General features: G+C 34.9%; 1 protein-coding gene across 5 annotated transcripts in view; it reads right to left on the reverse strand.

The window, feature by feature from the left end:
• Positions 1–24,158, reverse strand: part of SLC25A21 (solute carrier family 25 member 21) — a 249,339-nt gene that overhangs the window by 102,397 nt on the left and 122,784 nt on the right. For 4 of the 5 annotated variants that reach the window (XM_064658647.1, XM_064658648.1, XM_064658649.1 and 1 more), the window contains one exon: positions 6,672–6,720. In XM_064658647.1, coding sequence (XP_064514717.1) covers positions 6,672–6,720 — 49 coding nt within the window. Of the gene's footprint in view, positions 1–6,671; positions 6,721–24,158 lie in introns of those variants that run through there. The other variant, XM_064658653.1, reaches the window with a different exon arrangement.

A 24,158-nucleotide genomic window follows, 5' to 3' on the forward strand; every position in this document is an offset into this window, starting at 1 on the left:
CCTAACAGACTGTACATAGAAGGGGAAAATAAAGGGCAAATTACAGAGCACTGGATCACATCCACATAGAAATTATTATAAACTTTAGGTCCTTATTATAAAAAATTTGGATCTGTATGTAAATATTCAAAGTATTTCAATTCTGAAATTCAAATGTCAAAAACAGAGTATAAGCTGCAATATGCACACAAGCCCTGTGAACAATTGTGCCAAAGGCCATTGATAAATCAAGTAAAACTAATCCCAGAGAAAAGCCTTGACATTTGGTTGAAATAAGGACATTAAACTGAGTTGGTCAGGGATTAGTTTTACTTGATTTTTTTCCCCTCAAAATGAAAAAAAAACATTTTTCAAAAAACAATGTTTCAATATATTTTTGTACACTTCTTTTAGATGACAATGGATGTCATTCTCTATATTTTTTAAAAAAAACTTCTGTTTTTCTAGTTTAAAATTACTTACAAGTCATTGAAAAGACCAAAAAATAAAAGGAAGTGAAAACTGACAAAATCCAAAAATTAATTACATGAAGTTTCATTAGCCAAAACTCTTTGTTTTTCTAACAGTCTTCTGAGAGTTAAACTGTTTATTTCAATACAGAATATTTTGGTATCTTGATAATTTTCCCAGGACATGAAGACTATTTTCTGCTAAAAACTGTTATGAATCTAACTAGAGCAGTTTGAATCAAGCAACATGAACTTAACATGGCTTGATGCAAACCAAGTGAGCTATGGTCACTTGTAAATGACAATGTAAATGACTTGTGTAAGGACAATGAACTCTTCCTTAAACCAATGTTTTTCAGTAACAGGCTCCACTACTGCTCATTCAAACAAAAAAAAGACCAAAAATCAAAGAGGAATTAATGATATAAAGGAAGTAGCTCTTGCAAAACAACAGATGGAATGAGATCGGAAACACATGTAGTAAGCTGAACTTTTTTAATAAGACCAAAATGACAGAACTGGAACAAAGGAACAGAATGGATAAACATGCACACAAATCAGCAGAACAGTTGCTAACCAGAAATAGGTCTGTAATGCAGAGTCCAAATCTTGACTTAGATCCCAAATTATTTTCTAAAGTTGATGCTTTAGATTCATGATGTTGGTTTAGAATTTTGCAGAAAGAGTAGCAAATTACAAAATCCCTATCATGACTACATGAAAAATTTCTCCACAGTTTCTAAGGTGAATTATTCACCTCATATTTTAAATACTGATATTCTGGATCACACATGAGGTGGAAAGTCAGTTTACATGAAGATTCTGATCTAAGACTGAACTATGCAAAGAGGTGTTAAAATAGAGCAACATGGACTGCAGGTTCCCCAGATTCTGCCAAAGGTGAGAGACAGCTTCAAGGAAAAAAACAGGGACATTGGATAGGCTGATCATGAAAAAAAGCTATATGTATTAACTTATTTTCCTAGTAAATTGAAGTAAATGCTTTTGAAACAATACCTCCTGGGTATCTTTAAGCATTGATTTTGAAATTGCACACTCATCCCAACATGAGAGTGCGTTGTGAAGACACAATTATATAAAAAAATAGGAAAGTTTGTTTAAATAAAGAGAAAAAAAAATCATGTGGAACTATCATTATTTGAGTTAACTAGAGAAGTATTAAAACACTGCCTGTTGAATATATGTTTAAATTGTTAGAACAAAAGTTATCCTACTGATTCTTTTGGTAAAATAATAAACTAGACTTTCTCCAAGTCCTTTAGATGGTATTTGATATATAATAATACTTATCAGTCTTTGAATACCTCAGAAGTAAAAAAACCCTAAATACTAAAGTTGTATGAACTTGAGTTCAACATGAATCCATCTCCACTGAAGTCAACACAGATCTGGAGTACTATTTGGTATTACTGTGATATGAGAAAAATATTTGCCTCAAAATGCAGAGTGATGTCAAATTACTGCCAAAAGGAAAGAGAGAAGTAAATAATTCATCTAATCCATATAACATTTTTCCTGTTCACAGGAATTTCAGACACAATTTTTTTCAGATGTGTTATGCATTTGAAAGGTTTTAGTGACATGTCGGGTTTTTTTTCTCTATTATTTGAAAGCAGTTAATCACATATTTCTTCATTTGTGTTTTCTATTAAACTCTGTCATGTAGACAACTGCCAAAAAAAATTAAAAGTATGATTTCTATTTCATAACTACACGATCCAAAATGACTATTTCCACTTCAATATATGTTTCACAGTCTGCACAAATACTTGCACAGGAAACTTTGAAATTTGTTTTCAAGAACAGTGAAATCACTAAGATTCAGCTGTATAAATACTGGTGATAATCAAAGTAAAAGAGAAAGTGCATGTAAAGGTAATCAACTCATAAACCTGAGGAAATATTAGCCAAAATTTTATTTCTAGTCATAGTTCTAACTTTCCAATATCAACCTTGGCTGCATGCATTTCTTGAGGTGTTAAAATGTAATAGCAAGGAAAATTTTATGTTAGGGCATGTAGTTCAAAGTTACCGAGCTCCTGAAAATGTCATTTTTATGCCAGCAACTCAGTAGTAGGCATATAAAAAAATGAACAGCTTTTTTCCCTGAAAATTCAAGCTGTTCAAGGACAGAGGACTACATCAGAACATAACCTGAAACTGTCAGACAGACCACAGTAACATCCTCCAATTATCAATCAGGGTTGCTCGACTGATTCCTCAAACACCATCAGCTTTTCCTTGACTTTAGACAACTCCCTGTAATTCTCTCCCTTTCCCTCACCAACTACACTTATGCAATCTGTGAGCTGTTGCATAAATATTAATTTTCCAACAATAAAACACTATTAAGTTCTGAATTTTGTACATTTGTTTAAGCCAAAACATACGCCACTAGGATAGAAAGGATAAACCCTAGGTGGGTTTTAGTTTTAAAGTAATATATATGGCAATATCTTGTCCTTTGTATCATGAACTAGAATGCCATTTTGTCATCCTTTCAAAGTCTGATGGATGAAAACTACATTACAGCCTGTATTACACTTAAGACATGAAAAGAGTTCAAAATAAGCAAAACCAATTCTTTATCCAGACTAAGAAATTTATCTCCTCCCTCACTTTCTAGCAAAGAAAGATCATCTTAATTAAAAAGTAGACTTTTTATGTCTTGACTTTATCTGTACTGAAAACCTCTTGCTACTGCTATCACTTCTTATACATAGGCACACACATAAAAACTTACCAGACTCTGTATTTAGGAGGACAAGAGCAGAGATTCAGTACTTTATTTCATCTACAGCTGGCTAAAATAATCATAAGGGTAACTGATAAATAAAACAGCTATCAGAGACTGTTCTATGAAAACATTAAAAATTTAGCACATCTTTTTTTAATAGTGTTTCATCAGAAGCTATACCAATATATCTTGCAATTGAAAAAAGAGCTTTATTTCAAAGAATAAGTGGGATTCATAGAGCTAAAACAATGGGTCATAGTTATCTTCATATACATAGCTCACATGAATTTTTTAAAGTAGTGATCTTCAGTGTTCTAATAGATAAAAAAAAATTATTTTCAAATGTATACTTAGGAAAAAACACTTCATTAAGCATTTGGATTGTCTGTAGTTTATAAGCATGTACTTAAATATTGCTTCTTCCTTGGTGTGAGCAGATAAACAAGTCTAGCATTGTTACTGTAGAATAACAGAAAATTGCTAAACACAGAAAATATATTGCAAAATGGCAAAAAAGAGCCAAACCATTTTTCAGGGTTTCAAAATAATCTTTGACAGGAACTTTATTTTCTCCAATTTTTTATTAAAAGCATACACATACACAAAATATCAACAAAGCAAAGATGCTAAGCCACCAGTCCACTAGATGTGAGCCTCTGACATTTTCCCTAAATTCCTTCAGAAGAGTAACTTAAATCAATGAGATTTCACTAACTTGAAAAGGCCATGGGACTCTTTTCACCAAACAAGCACTTTATAGAAAAAAGGAAGAAAACTCAAAACACCATAAAAATTAAGCAACAAATCCTACTTTCATATATCCTTTCACTTAACCAAAAGGAAGAAAACCCTAAACCATTCACCATAACTATGATAGCTGGAAGCGACTAGGAAAGTAGAGATTATCAATACTATGTTGGATAAAGTAAACTGCAGTACTTAGTGGCAGTGCAAGAAAGGAATAAAGTAAATGAAAAGGTATTAGAAAATATTCTATATTCAAAGTTCAGAATTAAAACCAATGTTTCATTTGAACTTCTTCAAGACCATCAAAGAATTAATCTGCTTTAATAAATTTGGACCATTGCAACATGAAAGGAAGAAGTATGATGTTAGGAACATAGAATTAAATGATGGATGAGAACAAAGGACATTCTATTCTTGTTTTCGTCATTGGCTTTCAAGATGTAAGTATTTTCAACTGCTAACATCTGCTGAGATCAGCAGAAGAGTTCCCGCAAAATCTGTGTGATATCTCTGGATATCTCTGCATCAACAAACCAGAAAAACTGTCATTTGGGTGCTGTCCACTTGTGCAAAGAGTTGCAGCTAACTCAGTGGAAGAGTTAACTGAAGTTTCTTCAGATGAAGAAATTTGTTTAATGGATATTTTGACTCAGTCTTCCTGTTCTGATTCATAATCTGATTCATAATCAGATTTCTTCTGTTCTTTCCTTTTTTCCTACTTTCTTCTTTCTTCCTTCTAAAAATTCCACTGTTTATGAACTCAGATTTCACATTAAAAGGTTTCCTAACTTTTATTATTTTTTATTATATTTATCAGTATTAATACAGCTTTACAAACATCCCCATATACTCTTTAATGCTTTAAGTTTATGGATCTCAGATCTGAGAAACCTTTTCACTACGGAAAGTGTGACAAACTCAGTAAAATCTGCAGTAGAATGGGGAAATCTGTCCTTGTGTTCTGAGAGTCCACTGCGTGGTTTCTGTCAGAAAGCTGAAAGTATGTGTGTTGATTGCCAGTTTATCACTACAGATGTTCAATTAATGCTTTTTCTGACATATGATATGTGGCATAGACTAAAATATGAAGGATACACATTAAATTTTTTCAAGCAAGACTGGAGACATGAGGATGTGTAGGATGCCAACCTCAAAGGCACCAGAGGCATGAGAAGTAAATCACTGCTGTTGCATTTATATTATAAAAGCTGTATTTATACTACAAAAGAATATGATTCCTAGTTCAGTACAAAGAGGAAAATGGCAAGAGGTAAAACCAAAAGCTTGAGACCCATAGGTGAGTTACAGCAAAACTTGTCAAAATGAAGTCACTAAAGCATATCCTTTGAGGACCATATGACGGCAGACCAAGATAGATTTTTTTTCTTTTAAATTTGGTCTTGCATTTTTTTTGCTTGTACCCTGTTGCTTCTGAGTCAATAGTTTCCGTCTTCTTATGTAAGTCTTGTTTTAACAGCATAGTCTTAGTGGTACTTGGAGGGGCAGAGAGGACCTTTGAGACTACCAGATGCATTGTCTCTAGACAAATCAACACATGGGTCCCTTCCAACTCAGGATATTCTGTGATGCTGTAACACATTCCGTATTATGTGGGCATGCAGAAGAATTGCCTGAGTAAACTCCAAGCCCCAAGGAGAACTTACAGCAGATAATGCAGATGGAGCCTTAATGACTGCATTCTGCTGTTGGGCAATGACCACAGAGAGATGGCTTCCTGCTGCAAAATGTAACCTGCAGAAAAAGGCATCTCAAGGTCTTATACAAACCACAGAATGTGATTCAAACAGAAGCCAAAAATACATCAATAAAAAATTCACACAGTGGCTAACTGGAACTAGAATCTCAAGCCATAATTGACAGCTTCAAGCATATTTCAGAGACCACAGCTGTCCTCATTGTTTGTTTGGGGCCAATTCATCTCCTAGTGAAGCTTTTCTACCTACATGACTGGGACACAGATAAAGCTCGAGAAGCAGTTTATGGTAATTATTGGCCCCGCATAACACACATGGCATGAATAGCTTTTTCTTACTATTGTATGCTTCTCCATTCTGATTTGCTTTTCACATATGGTTACATTCACTTATGAATTCATATAAAACCAGAAAAATAAAAGGATATTCCAGAAAATAGAAACGCAACTGTTCTTTTTCCATCTCAGTAATTCAACATCAAAAAACCCTAATTTGAACAAAATTTCCAGGTCATTTAATCATTTACTCATGTAAGAACAAATATTTAGAAAAGAAAACAAGGACAGATAAAAAGATTTATAAAAAGATAAAACCATGAAGTTATTTAGCTTATAAAGAGAATATAGAACATCTTCTTTTATTATTTTTATAAAAAAATCCGTGACAATTATTTTGGAGACAATATGGTATCTCCCAATTACATATAAAGCATCACTGCAGATGATATATATAGTAAGGGAATTTAACTTCATGTTGTAGCATTGTGTTACAACAGTGAAAATGCATGTCATAAACAGATTTAACACCTTTAGATGACCTCTAATCAGAAATGTGTCATGCTACTCAAATTTCATCTGTTGACTGCTGCAGATACAGGTAAGTAAATATGTCATTAAAGACACGAGTTATCTTATTTGAAGAAGTTCAAGGATTTTATTTTTTGACAGTTTGCAATTTGAATATCTTCCAGTGTCAACAAAACCTGTTCAAGCACAATCTTACCTTGTTTTCACTACATCAAGGGGATGCATCAGGCAAATTTCTACAAGACCTATAAAAGAATAATAAAAAAGGCCCAATAAACATCTTTATATAGTTGGTAGTTTAATTTTCATTGACTCCAACAGTTTCTGAAATTTGAAAAATTAAGTAAAAACATAAGCATATCATTGATGATACAGTATACTAAGATATCTCATGTATTAAACATACTCCTCTGTAGCATATGTGAACCGTAAGGATTTTTGACAGTAAATGGTGCTAGTTGTTCATTATTGTGGAGAAAGTGAGGACTTATGCTATGCCATCAATTTAATCATAGTTTTTGCTCAGTTTTCTGACTTGAGAACAGTGGGAACATTTGACTGGCATCATAAATAAGTACAAGAAATCTTGCTGAGAGTAGCAAAGGAAGGGAGATCAGGTTGGCACTGGCTTCTTTGTCATATAAGACCAATTCCTAAGGATACTGCAGGACAGCACTGGGGGCTCAGAGAAACTTGATATTAAGATGAGGCCTGATTCCTGAGCTGGGTGTCTGAGCTACAGCCTCACTTGTTCTTCATCCTATCCTGCTCTGTGCTGATGCTGATGCCCAGTCCTGGCTTTTCCTCTTCCTGCTCCACTGCTCATCATAAGCACTTACATACACATGCTGGGAACCTTCCACATATCTGAATAGAAGGTCTGAATTACAAGGGGGCAATGCCAAGGTAAGAGAGACCTGGAAGATCCAAAATGTGCCTGTCACTACCAGCTTCAAAGTTGGCTATGTTATTCTTTCCACCCACCTGACACCTCATGAAAAATCCATGTGTAACCCAGGGAGAATTTTCTGCTTAAATTTCGTAGACTTGCCTTCTTCTATTATCCGATTCATATATCATTCCAAAGAGAAAACATACAATAGAAAGATGTATTTATCAGAATCAGAGTAAAAGTGTATTTTTGAAATCCCTCAATCTGCAGAGATAATGAAACCACTAAACAAATCTTACAGGATTGTGAAATGTCAAGAAAATACATACACCTATGTCCAAGATAATAATTACAATGTTTTTGAAATTTCTGTTCCCCTGTCTTATTGTCCTAAACATCCACCCTCCATCTCTTTATCCAGCATAATGAATTTAATGCTGTTACACACACAACCAGTTTGTGAAGACTATACTTATTACAAAGTTTGAGTGCATTTATTTATTTATTTTTATAGTAAAAATAGTTACAAAGTTTTTTGTAACAAACAATGTGTCTTTTGGTGATTCACAGTTAAGTTTCTAAAAATCTTGATTCAGGAAAGCATTCTCACTCAAAATATCTGCAAATTCCTATCTTTATGTATACCATACAGTCCTACTGAAATTAAGCACATGCTTATGTTCCACTAGATGCTTTCCTATTTCAGATGTCATTGTCTCAAGTTCCAGATCCTGTCCTTTTACTTTAATGGCACAGAACATGTCTGATCTCAGGTGTTACTAAAGCTAACAGTCTCTAGTACCTAAGACAATTTTTTACATGCTAGGCTATTCAGCTTCTTTCTCTTTCTAAGCAAGGTGAAGAAATTAATACAAAATGAAAAATCTCATTTTGAAATCTTCCACACAAAAACTATTGAACTAATGGAATTTGCATTTTGGCCCTACTCTCTGGCAGACTTGATGGAGAAAAGCTCTTGGTGATCCTCATGCAGGAACCAGGCCCTGCCTGAGTAGTGTACACTGCAGCATCAGAAACTTGAGTTCTTTTCATTACTGAATATAAATCTCAGGGAGGCTTGAAGTTTCAAATTTCAATTATTTTAGAACTAATAAGTTTAGTGTTTCAGGTAGAATAGGAAAACTGTGAGGTTCTTTTTAAATTTTATATATATCAGAGAGGATTAAATTTCAAAACATTATCTACTTTCTATTTCGACTTTACCCAAACCTTCTGAGTAACACATATACTTATTAAATAAGCCTTTTACACTGAACCACAGGGGAGGATTCTCATTATAGTAATAAATGTAACAGAGTTTTTAGCTCAGCCTATAATAAATACCTATATTTAAAAACGACCATTTATTTTCTGCTTGATATACTTCACATAGCAAATACACATATTATTGATAACTGTTATATATTTATCATAAGGAATAATAAGCTATTTATATAACAGGAAAGAACTGCAAAAATTTTTGTACATGAAGACAAATAACTTCCGGAGTTAGTAACAAAGGGAGGGCATAAACTGTAATGCTAGAACTCACAATTAAATGTATTTAACAGGCATTTACATTAAAGTTTGTAAAGATGTTAAAATGTTTAAACTGAGTTCCTCACACAAAATACTTGCTGAGAGCTCTAATTTAATGTAAACCAGTTTTGCTCTTTCCTATCGTTCCACTCCAATGCATAAAGATTGCAAAACACAAAATTGGCGAGATAGCCCCTGATCCCTAGCTTCTGCCACTGACTTTGAAGGACAATATCAGGTTAATATTTATGATCATTGTTTTGCTGTATTGTCACTCCATGCAACATGGCTTTGTTTTACAATTCTGGATAAAAGGAAGACAACATAGGTGATATCAGCCAAAGGATATTAATATTAGTAGTAATAAGATCCATTAAAAAGAATGCAATTTCTCTAATGAAAGCAAAAATTGCATCATTATTTCTGTGCAGATATATTGTCCAAGAATTATTCTCTTTTACTAAAATAAGGTCATATCACATGTCACATAAGGGAACACAGACTATAATCTGTCCCAAAACCTGTAAACTACTCCAACAGGTGCTTTGTGAGTGGAGCTGCAGTTGAGTGTTTCAGTGCTGGCAGGGGGCATAGTCTACGAGTTTTTCCCTTTCCAACCACCCTCCTTTTCCAAACTCTCCTTTTCCAAACTTATCCCACCTCCCCGCTCTCTTTCCGTTTTTGATCTTCTATTCCATCTTGTTTTGGCAGATAGAGCCTACAGCAGGGGGCCAACCATGGGGCCAAGGGTTGTTCACCCTATTCTGTTTTTGCAGCATTAATGACCATTTTGGGAGAAAACCGTACAGTGCCAGATTTTGGATCCATTTTCTTGGTCCTCATAGGATAATTTTTAATTTGGGAATTTTTCCAGTAACTGAATCAGATGAATTCCAAGGTCCTTGGCAAGAACTCTGTTTTGATAACTTCGGGATTCTATTGGTTATCGGGCTTTCTCAGTCTTTCCTTTGTCTCATCATACAATTACACACTAGGTTTTAAATGATGTATAGTTACTTGATTTCACCAGATAGAATTCTTCAAAAGACGCTGGGATTATGACACAGCTCTCTGAAGAGCACCAAAGGAGTGCACACTGTGCAAGACACTAATGGAACAGCTACAAACACAAGCTACATTTTTCCATCTAGTATAGTAGTCATGCAAATCATTACAACATCCTGCTTGATAGCCTGCCCAGAAAGTGTGGTGGCCATACTAAATTACAAGCACTCTGAGATGTGCTCAATAAAATAAAATATATTGCTCTTTCTTTAGCTAATGTTCATCAGCTTTGTGACAAATTCAATTAGCACTATGAAAATCTAATTTACTAAACAGTTCTATCAGGGTGCAATATATTTTAACTTGTTACTCTGGAAAGACTACTGTTTATAAACCTCATTTTCATGACAAAGTAGCTAACACAGCTACAGATACATTGTCAAAAAAAATACTCTAATCATCCCATTGGGTCTCCTTGGTGATGTCACATGCGAACTAACCCAGAGTGATTTATGATGGCCTAATTATGTTTAAAACAACTGAGATCCAACTAGCTGAACAAGAGCCCAAAGGAAATATAGGAAAGAACAATTACTGGGTCAGTCCAACATTCGTTGTCTTCTGGGTGGGAAAACATTCCCTGTGAAAACTGGATACTAACCATAAAGCAAGACATAATCAAAATCTCTGTGTTGAAGAAATAACCAGCTGTCATAATTAACATACTTTAAGTGTACACAAGTGGAATATCAACAACCAAGAAGGGAGTTCAGAATTCTATTATGTAAAACATTCTGCTCAGTAACTGAGTCCATGGAGGGAATAAAATGACAGAAAATATTGACCTCCAAACCAACCTTCCTCAGTAAAGCATTCTCCCTTTCCCAAATAATATCTTCTGGTTTTAAATTGTTTCCCATTATGGATTACATTACGTTTCCTGCTACAAGATTCACACATAAAATTTCAAACTGGCTATCTCTTACATCTCTTCATACACCTCTTCAACACAAACATTTTGGTGACTTGTGGGCATTTCGAGTTACTTTTTTCTTTGTTTCTCTATTCCATCAAACATACAAATCCTATATCAATAATCATATATAGCTTGAGAATGACTGTTTAGAATGTGCTGCAATTATTTATCTAGCAAAACATGAAAGTCGAGACTTTGTAGCACAGGATTATAGCTCTCTTCATTTCCACGAGTGTTTCCATACTTCATCTCTTCACTGAATAGGGAGAGAAAGAATGAAAACAGTTCTTGCAAAATAGCACAGATAAAAATAGAACCATTATGGCTTTGGTCTTCCTTAGGAGACAAATTCTTTTCTTCAGCATTTTATCCATCCTCAAAGCTACGAACTGAAAAGTGTGAAGTGCCTGTGATACATACTGATTTGTCTTGTAAAGAAACCTGAGTAGCTCACCCTCTACATGTTTTCTGCATAATACACCATGAACACAGATTCAAGAGATGTAGAGCATGATCCATGTGTTAGTTCAGACAACCCCCTACAGCGTACAAGTCATTATGCACCCTCCTCCCCTTGTGTTACTCATTTCCCTGGAATAACACAGTCACTGGAGAAACACAACAGACAGGAGACTGGCCATAGAAAATGTGGTAATAAACACATCAGGCACTGCATATTGTATAGCTGGAACAGTTTATATTTATTTTGGCTTTTACATAGATACAGTTACAATGTAAGAAATGATCATAAATATTTTATGCGTACTATGAATTTCCTTCTGAGAATATATGTCTCACAGAAAGAATCTTGTGTTGATTTTTGTATCCTAATAAAAACAATGACAAATTCCTCTTAAATATGCTTTTCTGTTGGCTAAAACACTCCATTTGACAAGATGAAGCATGGAATCTCTTCCTGATTGTAACAGCACTATTTGAAAAAGAATCAATTCCTGAGAAAAAGCATCCCTGGAAAAAGGCATCCCTGTGGTCAATTCTACACAGGCTCATTCCTATTACCTGGCTGTCTGACTCATCTTCACAGACACATAAAGTTTTTATCCATTCTGTAAGGGTACATCTCCCTCAGAAAACTCCACAAAATGCTAGGTTCGCTCTTATATGTGTGGTAGCCAAGGCTCACTCCTTTCCTAGGGAGGCAGTCACGTATTGTGCCCTCCTCAATTGAAGTACATGCCAACGAGGCTCCAAGGAAAACTATACAGCAGTATGTATAGACTGTGCTGGAAAAGATCTACCTGTTAGCCTTCACTTAAGAAAGTGACACTTATTTTAACTGTTGCCCAGGATTCTATTTAGTGATGTGATATGGGATTAACTAATGGTACTCTGGAGCTGCTCACAAACATTAATTAACATTTTAGGTAATGAGCCAAATCAATGCTTTCCTTAGAAAATGTGGAGAAATGGAAAGTTACTACAAGAAGTACTCCATAATAGAAATGCTGCATTCATGAGTCATTCTCCCTTAGAGACCTTGTCTACACAGAGAAAATATACTAGAAAACATGTTAATTAAACAAGTTGTTGAATATGATTTTTCCCTTGGTGTGGACAAGGATGTCTGTGTTTAAAAATGTGTTAGCTGATCACAGGAGGATCCCAGGAGAAGCTGTTGGTTTACTCTCACATTTTAGAAGAAGTCTTTTGTCTACAGGAGGAGCTTTGTCATGATCAATATCTTGTTACGTAACAGATGCAACCTGTCAGTGTAACATTGCTATCTGGGAGTGGAGGAAAAGCAGGGTTGGGAACTGTGATTACCTGGCTTTTAAAAAAAAACCCACCCAAGACTTTAGTAGCTGAAGGAAATTTCCAACATTTGGTCTACAGCATTTGTGTTGAAAGTGGTCAGTGTTCTTGGAGTAATCTCTATGAAAGCAATTCAGTCTGTGTTGAAATAATAATGGCTCCTAGGTTACACGGCATAGCAAATGAGTATTTTAATCTTCAGGGTTTCAAGTAAAGGTTACTCAAGTGCAAGAGAATCACATCCTAGATGTGTAAAAGACAGGAGCTGGAAATGAGTGTTTCAGGCAGAATGTTGTCTAGATCGCTGTTGCTCAGCTGTAAACCCCCTTCAGTTTCCAAGTCCTAATCCACAGACCCAGCTGGAAATGTGCTCCTGTTCAAGGCTCACATCAGACAGATCAAAACTCTCATCTTTGGTGCTCACAATGCTTACCTAGAATCTGCTGGATTTCACTGTTCCCTGCCCAGCTAAAGAAACCATTATTATTGCCAGACGAGAAACTGTTCAGTTCTACTGCCAATATAAGAGAAGTGTAATTGTAGTCATTATTTTTGCTGAGCTTGAAAATAGGGTGACAGCAGTTGAGAGAATAAAGACAGAAAATTGTATGGAGCTTCTTAAATAGTCATGTTATGAATAGAGGATGATATGACAAGATAGTCATGCTGTGATACAAGATTTAAGTTGTGATTTATACCTGGGCACACATGCATAAATCTTTACAGGCTTTGGAAGGGCAAATTTCACCTTGCAATAATACATGCATATACAAGTACTGAGAGGTTTCTACAGTAATAATAAAGCAATATTTGCCATTCAGCATTTGTCAATAAGGAACATATTGTGAAGCTGTTTGTCTTGATGCCTCAGGTACTTTGTTGGAAAAATGAAAAACCAGAGGTTAAAAAACCTGTGATTATTCTTATATTTTAGTTCCTTTTTAAAACTTACTTTTATTGGATCTTTAAATTGAAGAGAAATGGTCCTATCAAGTTATTGTATTTCCCTTTCATAGTAGTTCTACCATAGTATGGACTTTTTTTTCAGTCTAACACACAGCCAAGCTGATACATGTTGATTCCATGTAAGCAGACCATGTGTAAATATACCCATCAAAACCATGGCTCTTCAATCAACAATGTGTATCTAACTTACACTTAGCAGAATTCTGTAAAAATTTGTCAATGTATTTCTTTCCCCTGGGTAAAAATATCTAGCTTTAATGTTTTAAGTATATATGCAAACTATTCTAAATTTATCACAAACTTATTAATTGTTTTCCACAATGTTTAAGGCACAATCGTTCAAATCAGGACATTATGCTCATGCTACCAGCAATAACCACATCTTTATACTTACTGTTGCCTAGAATACAGCTTTACAAATCTTTTAACATGCTTCACTTAAACTACTCAGTGCTCATTTATGTTCTCCAAGTATTGTTTACTGAGTAAAACCAAAGCCCATCTTCCAGCTTGATTTGATTTTTTATTTGCCGCTTACTTTAAAATGAAAAAAATTGTCCTTTTTTCACAGACTTACCAACTTGATTAACCTGCTTGACTGCAGAAATACTTATATATATGCCATTAGACAAATCTATGACAATTTGGAGGATTAAGTTAGTTTTAAATTACATTTAGTTAAATACATCTATAATAAGACTAGAAGGAAATGTCAAGTCACCCAGCAAAAATCAGTGCCTAGTCACAAAGGATCTTCTAGAGCTAGATCTTTTTGGAATAAAGGTTCTTCCAGACTCCAGTAGCATACGCTGCTTTCACAGGCATGCAATTCCAACTGCACTACTCACATAAAGGCTTTTTGAGGTAAAATGCTATGTAGAAAGGTTCTTTGTATGGTAAGACATATGAAATTTGCACTTATGGCATAGTCAAAAAGACAGTTTTAAAATTCCAGACTTTTCACACCTTTACCTGTGTACCACACCTTTACACACCATCTTAAAATACCAAAGCTGTTCCAGTGAGGCTGAATAACATGGAGAGTTTGAGTATGCAGCCAAACCATGTAACATTTAGGTACTGACAAAAAAGGTACTGGAGCAAAACACAGCACACGACATTAAAAAAAAAAGCAAGTATTTTCTCCAAGTTCTTAAATGTTATTGAGGAAATATGTCATGCATCTCCAGAATTTACCATTTAGAATGTTACAGGAATTTGCTTCACTTTAATTTCCACTTCAATTCTTATTTAAAAAAATAGCAATAAAAACATTAGGATGTAACAAATATTTCTAGGCAAAGTCACTTTTTCCAAAATGACTAGCAATAAAGAGTTGTTTATATAGTTAACTGATTTTTTGTTCTTTAATTAGTCTTTCTGATGCTGTATTGGCATTAAAACTTTGAATTATAAAATAAACACTTGCAATTTACAAACTTCAGTATCAGAGTCTCTAGACACAAGTGAAAGGCTATATATTGTGCAAATTCACCATAAATTTTTCAGCAAGGATTACAGGCTATTATGTCACTCGCATATGACATATTTTTTCCTTGATGTGTGTCTGAAATGGAAGTTTTTTAAACTATGATTGAAGGGACCACTGAGGTCAGCACTGGGTTACATGATGTTTGTGTCACTACAGCTTCAGATATTTCAATGCATATTGAATCAATATTCTTGCAACAAAAATGTGTAACTGATATTTTCGTTGCTGTTATAGTAAAATGCTTCTCAATAAACTTGTTTTCATAAGAAGTTTGCTTATTCATATGTCCCAGAGCTGTTGTAATCTTCATTGCTAATGCTGATCTAAGAGCAGGGACATTATTCTATTTCTTGACACATTTAAAGTTCTCTAATGAATAAAGCAAACAGCTTATGGCTGCTTGGACTGTCACTCGATTGCCCTGGAGGGCTTTAATGTCTTTAAAATAGGCCTCCTAGTTTGTATTTAACTACCTTGTCCACAGAGGTCTGAGGGATAGAGCAGATCAAAGATGTGCTGGCAACATAAAAAGCAGCTGTCCTTCATTTACCTTTAATTAGCTACATCTGACCAGATTCTTTATGGCCTCTTTGTCACACACTCAACAGTCTGTAAGCCTTCTGACCTGTCCTTAAGGGCTGTACCCTTACAAGAGTTTCAACAAAATGCAAATTAAAAATATGAGATACAGAACTTTGAAAAAATATTTGGTCTCACTATTTTGGATTTGTCTGCAAAAGCTACGAATTGTTCAGTATTTAGAGTGTCAAAATGGAATGGTTCCTGAGATTACATTTAGTTATATATGGTTCTCTGTGTACTACTCAACATTGCAATGAGTAAATATCACACAATAAGGAATCTTAAAGAAAACTGAAAGGCAAGCAAGTACATCTTTGGCTAGGACAATATGCTGCTCTTCCAGGAGCTGTGACACTCATTGTAAAGAAAGTCATGTACCTGCCCTCCCCCTACCTTTTTTCACAGAGATGCCATTAGTTAAGAGATCTGTCTTAGCACAGAATGCACATCAATATCCAGTAGGATTTTGACTAAGGGGAAAGTTCTGTCATTGCTCCAGCATCAATAAGCAATTCTTGTACATTATAGCCCTGTAGTCAAGATGGACTAAATGCTTGTATCATCAAATTAAGGTCTTTATGGAATAAAAAAGCTTGTTTGACGCAGCAGCTAGGGTGTATGCTAAATGACTCAAGTTATTGGTACTTCATCACACAGGGCATTATATTAACCCACTGGTTAATTAACCCACTGGAGATGGACAGAGAGTACCTCTTTAAATTACCTGGATTTTGGGTTAGGTCCTTTCACAAAAGATTAGCTAACAATAGAAAAACACACAAAAGATATACACAGAGTAGAAAGGTTTCAAAGCTGATTCTGTAGCCTAAGCTATCCCTTGATATTTTTCTCTATATGTAAAAGAAATTTATGTCCTTCGTATTCCTTTCCAAAATTCCAACTTTTTAGTCTTCCCTAAGAAAATTATAATTAATCACATCTCCAAACAAGTTAGCACACCTTCAAAGGCAGTTGTGAGATACATAAAAAAACCAAATAGCCTGCCTTAATAAATGTACAGTAGCTAGCAAGCAGGTGTGGCTAGAAGCCAAACCTTATTCTTCAAGAAAAGTCTCTATTAAGAGCAGTATGCGGAAGTAACTTTCTCCCAGACTATGAACCTTGAGGGATTACTGTTACACCTCAACTTTCACAAAGTTCTCTTCTAGAATTGTACATAGTACTTGACCCACTGTATAGCTGACAGCTAGACTTACTCATAATATATTACAAAGGCATGTATTTTTTGTCTTTCATTTAAGAGATTTGACTTAAAACAGGAGTCAAATATACTTCCATATATAACTAAAAGAGAAGCGTGTGAAAATAAAATAAAATTAAGGGGACTTAAAAACATATTAAACATGATTATTTCTGTCACATAGTTCCTAAAGTTAAGAATAATTGAATAGTTATTAATGAGATATGAATTTTTTCTATCTTTTGTACCATCAATATAAATGCATATTGAAGTATGTAGATGTATGAATAATGAAATGACAGCACCAGTTTCAGCTCAGGAGAAGAAAGCAAGTAGAAATATGCACAGGAATGCTGAATGTGTAACAGTGATAATGGTAATTTTCTATGCATTACTCCATGTTACACTGAAAACACATCATCTTTGACTGGGACACTCCAGGGGTCCAAAAACTGTCAAAAAAAAGCTTGCCCAAAGACAAACCTAACTGCAGAAATGGGAGTTCCTAAAATATTACCATTAAAAAGCACTAAAATAATGTAGTTTAAAACCTTATTTTTCTTCCAAATGAATGAACGTAAATAATTCCCCTGGGTAAAAATAACTAAATTGCTAAAAAACACACAAAATTTTGTTAAAAATATACATGCAAGACATGGAACAACTACTGTTTTAGACCTTTGTAGAAGTCTGCTTTGGAACAGCTGCTGAACTGAACAATGCTACAAACAAGCAGGAGTGCACAAAATGTACTGTGAAGTCTTTTACTCCGAGGGGAACCATGCAGGCACAAGGTGAACAGCTCTTCTAGGGTGAGGTCTCACTTATTTTCCTTACTAAGTATCAGTGACTTAAATTTCCTGCTTGTAGGAGCAGAAACATTTCAGAACTATCAAAGGAGTAATTCCTGTTTGCAAATTTTCTTTTGTCTGAGATTATGAATAATATTTTAGACAAAATATAACCCAAAATAAAGTGTATATGCTGTAAAAAACTACTTGTGACTATAAACATATGTTTAAAATCAGTTATTTTCCCCCAAATGCTGTATATGGAAATACATGAAACTTGGCAAAAATAATAGCCAGGGAAAGCTCAGTATTGGATGGCCATCGCTTGGAGGATGAGACAACTGACCACAAAAAAAGCAAAAATTGCAGAATTAGCTTGTAATGACATGAAAGTTTGAACAATTGCTGTACCATAACATATCAAATTGTGTTCATTTTAGTTTTGTAAAGTGGCTTCCTACCACTTTCTTTGCTAATCTGTACTTGAATGACTTTTCTGAAAAAGTTTTGGTTCCCATCGAGAAAGCTGAACAGCTTTTTCCACTAGTTGCTGCAATGTAAACTGAGCAGTTCCTGAGTTCTCATTGGCTGTGAAACAACTCCATGGCTGATAAGATTTTATAAAATTTTTATGACAACCTAAACTATCTTTACTTTCCTACCTAGTGAAAACGTATTTATAATATAATCCAAAAGTATAGATAAAGTAATGTTGTATAAATGTTCTAGGTCCATTCCAGATGGTTACCAAAAATTTCCTTAAAACAGGTTCTTTTTATGGTTTAAAAATCAACACTACTTAAAAGCAAAAGTAATAATGTTTTTTTCCCATTTCAGCTGTTATAATTTAGATTAAAAGTACATTTTCTTCATTCCTCTTAATGTTTAATATTAAAGTTTAAATGTAATTGAATTTTTCCACTTTACTGGGGAAAACAGTGACAAAAATATCAAGTATAACTATATCAAAGCCATTTTCACAACAGAGATCTTTAATCTCTTACAGACCTAAAATCAGTTATTTCACAAATATGGCTCCTCCTAATAAATACTTAACCTGTTTTTTTTTTTAAAAAAGCAAACATTAAGGATGCAGAAGTTTAGATTTTCATCCATTGTTTGGATATTCCTGAGATTTTCAAATATATTTTTGTTGGGGTTTTGCCTGTCCCAGTAGTTATAACATTACACATTGACAATACTGTTAAAATTAGGTTGATCTAGTCTCATTTTAAGATTTATGTTCTTGTTAAAAATGTTGTACTTATTTGCAGGCAGTGCTGAGAAATTTCATTTTGCTTTACACAGGTAACTAGAAATTGAATATTTTTCAGTACAGGATAAAAACCAACTCATTTTGATTTGTTGCTGTCCAAAATTTCCACTGAAGTTGTAACTTTTTTTTTCTATAATAGAGAGAGGATCAAACTCCAAAAGGTATCTCAAGAAGAATATATTCAATCTTCATGTATCAAAGCAAAGTAGTATGGCAGTAAGCGTAGTTCTGCAAAGAGATCAGAAATTTGTATCTTTCTTTTTCTTCTCCAATATCCCAGTAGTATTAATAATCCTTACTACAGGATTACAATACCAAAATTCATCCTAATTACAAAATAAGGCTTAAAACAACTGCTTTGTATGAAAAGATATTCAGGACTGAATATGTTGCTTATTAAGATGGAAGCACTTTCCTAACATTTCAGAGAAGTCTGCTTTATATACTACAAAGAACTAGATTCAAGGAACTAAGTGGACTAAAACAAAATGACTGATTATCAAGTATCTGTGGATAGAATAAAAAAATGTAAAATATTTTCTTGAATGTGACTGGTATACACAATGCTGTCAAATATTCTAAGGTATTCTACTATGTGCTTTTTTTGTTGAACTCTATGTTGTGGCAACAGGTGATGACAGCACCACTATTTTGTGTTATTTTAGCAGTCACTGGTCTTCCCAGTATTTTTCACCACTCCCATTTGCTGGCAGTATATCATGGCAAAGATTCAAGAGAAATCCACTATGAAGCTGTTTGTTAACTGGGAAATGTCAACATGCAAAGCCACGTCTAGAATTAACCTGTCTTTAACATTTTCAGGCACCCACACCCTCTCTTCTTTCAAAAACTTAATTCCATCAGGAGCTTGCCAGCACTAAAGAAACAAAGAAAAACAAACAAACAAACAAACAAAAAACACCAAAGAAGAAGGGAAAAAGGTGTAGCCATATTTAACACAAAGATAGAGCAATAATCCTCCAACAGAGGCATGAAGGCTGGTAACACTGAACTTGCCAAGAGACAAATGTCTTAAAAATATAAATACCACGAGCTAAGAAGGAATAATTTTCCACCAGAAGTATGAGGACTTACCGCCAACAACTGTAATTATAGAAATTTTCAACTTATTTCTCTGGGAAAATATCTGATTTTTATTGGTCAATAACTATGTATGTCACAGAATTCTTAAGTATCCTTTCTCAGAGAAGGCACATTTTCTCCATTAAGGGGTTTAAAATGAGACTTTTTTTTTCTGAGAACAAAATGAACCCACAAAACAAGTGAGGATTCTATAATTCCCTTGTTTATTTCTTTAATACAAGCTCTAATCACTGACAGGTGGTCAGTTACACATCAAGTAAAAAGGGATAACTGTAAGTATCAATGTAGCTACAGTATTTTTAGAGGGTGTCTGTCACCTGTAAAGAATGCCTCTGCCATGGTGTAGTGGGCCACACTATTGTTGATGCTAATACAGAAGCTCTATATCCCTTGGTTATGTCCATGCTTCCCCTGCAAAAATATGTGTATGAGAGCAAAGTAGTGTGATGCAATCAGCATCTGAAAAGTATTCTAGAGGTCCAAGTTTCTAGCATCTAAACAGTGGATAACCTGTTTAGAAAGGTTATCCTTTCTAAAGGATACTGTCCTTTCCTTTCTAAAGGAAAAGTGTACTGCAAAGTCAATTCTCCACTGTTCAAATCTCTCCTCTTGACATCATCTTGAGCTAAACAGTACAATCTGTTCTCGTCTCAGAATAACAGAGAAAAAAAACCTAACAGGAAAATGAGAGTTTCCATATAGTGACAAGTCAAGTATTGTCCTCTTCACAAGCTGTGAAAGTTAAGAACAAGCAGACCTGTAAAATCCACCCTGACAGGATCAGGACCAGCTTCAGTGTTTGCAAAAGGTAAATGCTGACATATGCTTCTTCTACATTATGTCATGAAAGAAACAAAAATTTCCTGCAAAGTTCCTAAAGACATAGCATTTGTATTTTACATTATTATTAGAGGACTGTGACTAAAAGACTCAACTCATCCATTTAATTCCCTTTTGCTACGTTGTTATGTCTATATTTGGAATTAATTTAACACAACAGAAAAGAGTGACAAGATCAAGAAATTGGTGTTAAGGCCCTGAAACACCTACATTACATGCACTGTTACTTAAAACCAGCTTTTGTCTTATTTGTTTTGGACTCCTGTTCCTTGTTAGGGTTTGGAGAATGCTTGGTGAGCTGACATTGGAGCACACAGCTTTGGTTCACTGAAAAGGTAGGGAAAAGGGGGTTTTGTGAGACAGAAAAAAATAAGTTTGTTCATTCTCCCATACTGACAGAGAATATAGCCTACTCTGCTTTAGAGCTAATTCTGTGGTCAGTCTTCATGTGATATCAAAAAAAGTCACAATATAGCATATATATACAATATGAAGTACTATGCAGCCCATCTGCTGTTGCACCACACCATTGGCAGTAGGACAGCACCATGAATTCAGCGTGGGCCTCTGAGACTAATGTCTGACTACAGCATAGTTCCATAATGGTGTTCTGCAGTGTCAGGAAGCCACTGTTATCATCTGTTTCTGATATATGTCTCAGAGTTTCCTGTTTTCACAGTTCTCTGCAACTTCTGGCACTCAACTACACATAGTGTTGGCAGTATGTAGATTTAGAAGTCCAAAGACTGGCCACCCTTTACATGGAATGGGGGAAGGAAAAGCTATTTATCAGCTAATAATCAACTAAATTATTTAGTAAAAGGGTGTAATAGGAGGAAGGCATGGGAAAACTCTGGGATTTGAAGAAAGAAAATGGAATTCAGTAATATCAAATAGTGTTTGCATACAGAATCTCACAGAAGGTCTTACGCAGAAAGCAACTGTGCAGATTTGGTCAAAAGGCACATGCCAAACTGAATGTAGTGAACTGAAGCGAACATCAACCCTTAGAGACTCCCAGCTGAAGAGAGACTCCAAGTGTCCACAATCAGCTATGTGGAAATTGGAAGCTTTCTACTGATGAAGACAATATCAGGGCAGCATCTCAGAAACCACTTTAAACAGACATTTGTTCATTGACTGTCCTTCAGCACAGGTGTGCAATCGCAACAGTGAACATTTAGTCTCTAACACAGAGCATTCTTACTGCAGCTACTTGTGACAACTATTATGATATAAATTTTAATTTGTTATGCTCTTTTCTCAAACATGTGCCTTTGTGCATCACTACACCAGTTATTTTTGTTTTGCATGAAACCATGGCATAATTTAGTTTGGTAGGGATGTCCAGAGGTCTTTTAGTCTGACATTAGAAAATCCTGGTCTGCTTCACTCAGTTTGGTGCTATCCACAAACTTGCTGAGAACGGCCTCCATCCCATCATCCGGTATGAACACTACTGTTCCCAGTGTCAATCCTGGAGCAATATCACTGGTTACTGGCTGCCATGTGGACTTTGCATCACTGATCACACCTCCTAAAGCCCAGCAGTCCAGTCAATTTTCCACCTACCTTAATGACCACTGATCCAGTTCATAATCACCAACGTTGTGACAAACTAGTCTACAGGAGACTATGTTAAACGTCTTACTAAAGTCAAGGTAAACAACATCCACTGTCCTCCTCTTGTATACTGAGCAAGGCACCTCATTAATATATGATTAATTAGTGTAAAAATTTTGAGACCAGGACTTAGACAAGTGTTATGTAAACTACTTTGAGAACAGACACAATCCTGTTACTAGTGGGAATGGTCTTTCAGTGGCTTAAATAAAATCATGTCTTTAATATGTTTGCTACTAGTCTTATTTTATTTGTGATATTGGTTCTAAAGTTAGATAATACTTTAAGCACTCATTAAAATAAACTAAGACTCATTTAGTGAAATGTAATTAATGTATTTGTGGGATACATAGGATCTTTGACTTTTCTCTACCTTAGTGTCATAAATTGCAGAAAAAAGCTTTTAACAGCCTCACTATAACAGAGCAAATCTTACATTTTAATTAGGGCAAGCACATAATTTAAAGCTATGAGTTCTGTTTGGTTTTAGATCCCAAATCCCTCTTTTCATTGTATGTAATATATATTCAGCATTTTTCAGCCTTCACTTTTGTCTGCATGTTGCATGACAGATCCAGATAAAGAGAAACATCAAGTTACAAAATGTGAAAATCCTCTGATACTTGAAAAAACGAGAAATGACAGTTGAAAATGCAGACATTAGCAGTCACAGAGAACATTCAGTTTCTTATATATATTTTTTTTGATATTCCCTATATTCCACACTCAGAGCTCAACGCTGCAGGTACTGTAAGTAAGCAACCCAGTCTAGTGAAAGGTGTCCCTGCCCATGGCATGGGGGTTGGAAATAGCTGATCTTCCAACCCAAGCCATTATATGATTCTATGATATTTAATCTGTAATTAGATGTTCCCATCTTGGATAGCCTATCAGTATAAAATTAGCCTGTTCATCCAGAGTTAATTCTGAGAATTCATTCTTGCAGAAACCATAAAAGTCCTTTTGAAAAAGACCACCTCCAGGAGCCCTGCATCCTGGAACCATTCCAGTAGGAAAGTCTGTGAGACAGCAGTCTCCCACTCTCCCTGTTGCAGGAGAGCATTGCAACTTGATACTTAAACTGGAGAGGATATCATCTGTGTACCTAATTACCACCATTTTTATGGTTTACGCATAGGTACATGAATAAACACTGTGTATATGTTGCAGGATCATTAATTTATAAATGGTTAGATTGCAACTTTTATTTGGCTTCCTACCATGAGACCCAATGAAGAAAACTTCACTGTCTTCCTCCAAAATAATGTCCGGTGCCTCTGCACCTGACTATTTATAATCATTGTAGAAGCCTGTACTGGAGAGCAACCCATTTCTGACTACAAATGTAGGAAAAACAGGAGGTGTTTTCTTTTTAAATGAAGAACTATTCTGGGGAAAGAGACACACCTTTCTGAAATATTATAGTTCATTTTAAATAATAGTATTCATCCACTTAATTAGGTACCAAAGCACTCTTTTCAGAAAAACAAACAAGCCCCTCCTGTCACTTTAAAAATAGTATGAATTCTGAAGAAGCAGCTTAAAGTATAGCAAACAGCAACCTTTCTTCTAACTTAAGTACAGTGTGTTTTCAAAGTTCAACATTATCAAGTGCTATCATAA

Source organism: Pseudopipra pipra, chromosome 6 (assembly GCF_036250125.1).
Source record: "Pseudopipra pipra isolate bDixPip1 chromosome 6, bDixPip1.hap1, whole genome shotgun sequence".
NCBI classification, from domain to species: Eukaryota; Metazoa; Chordata; class Aves; order Passeriformes; family Pipridae; genus Pseudopipra; species Pseudopipra pipra.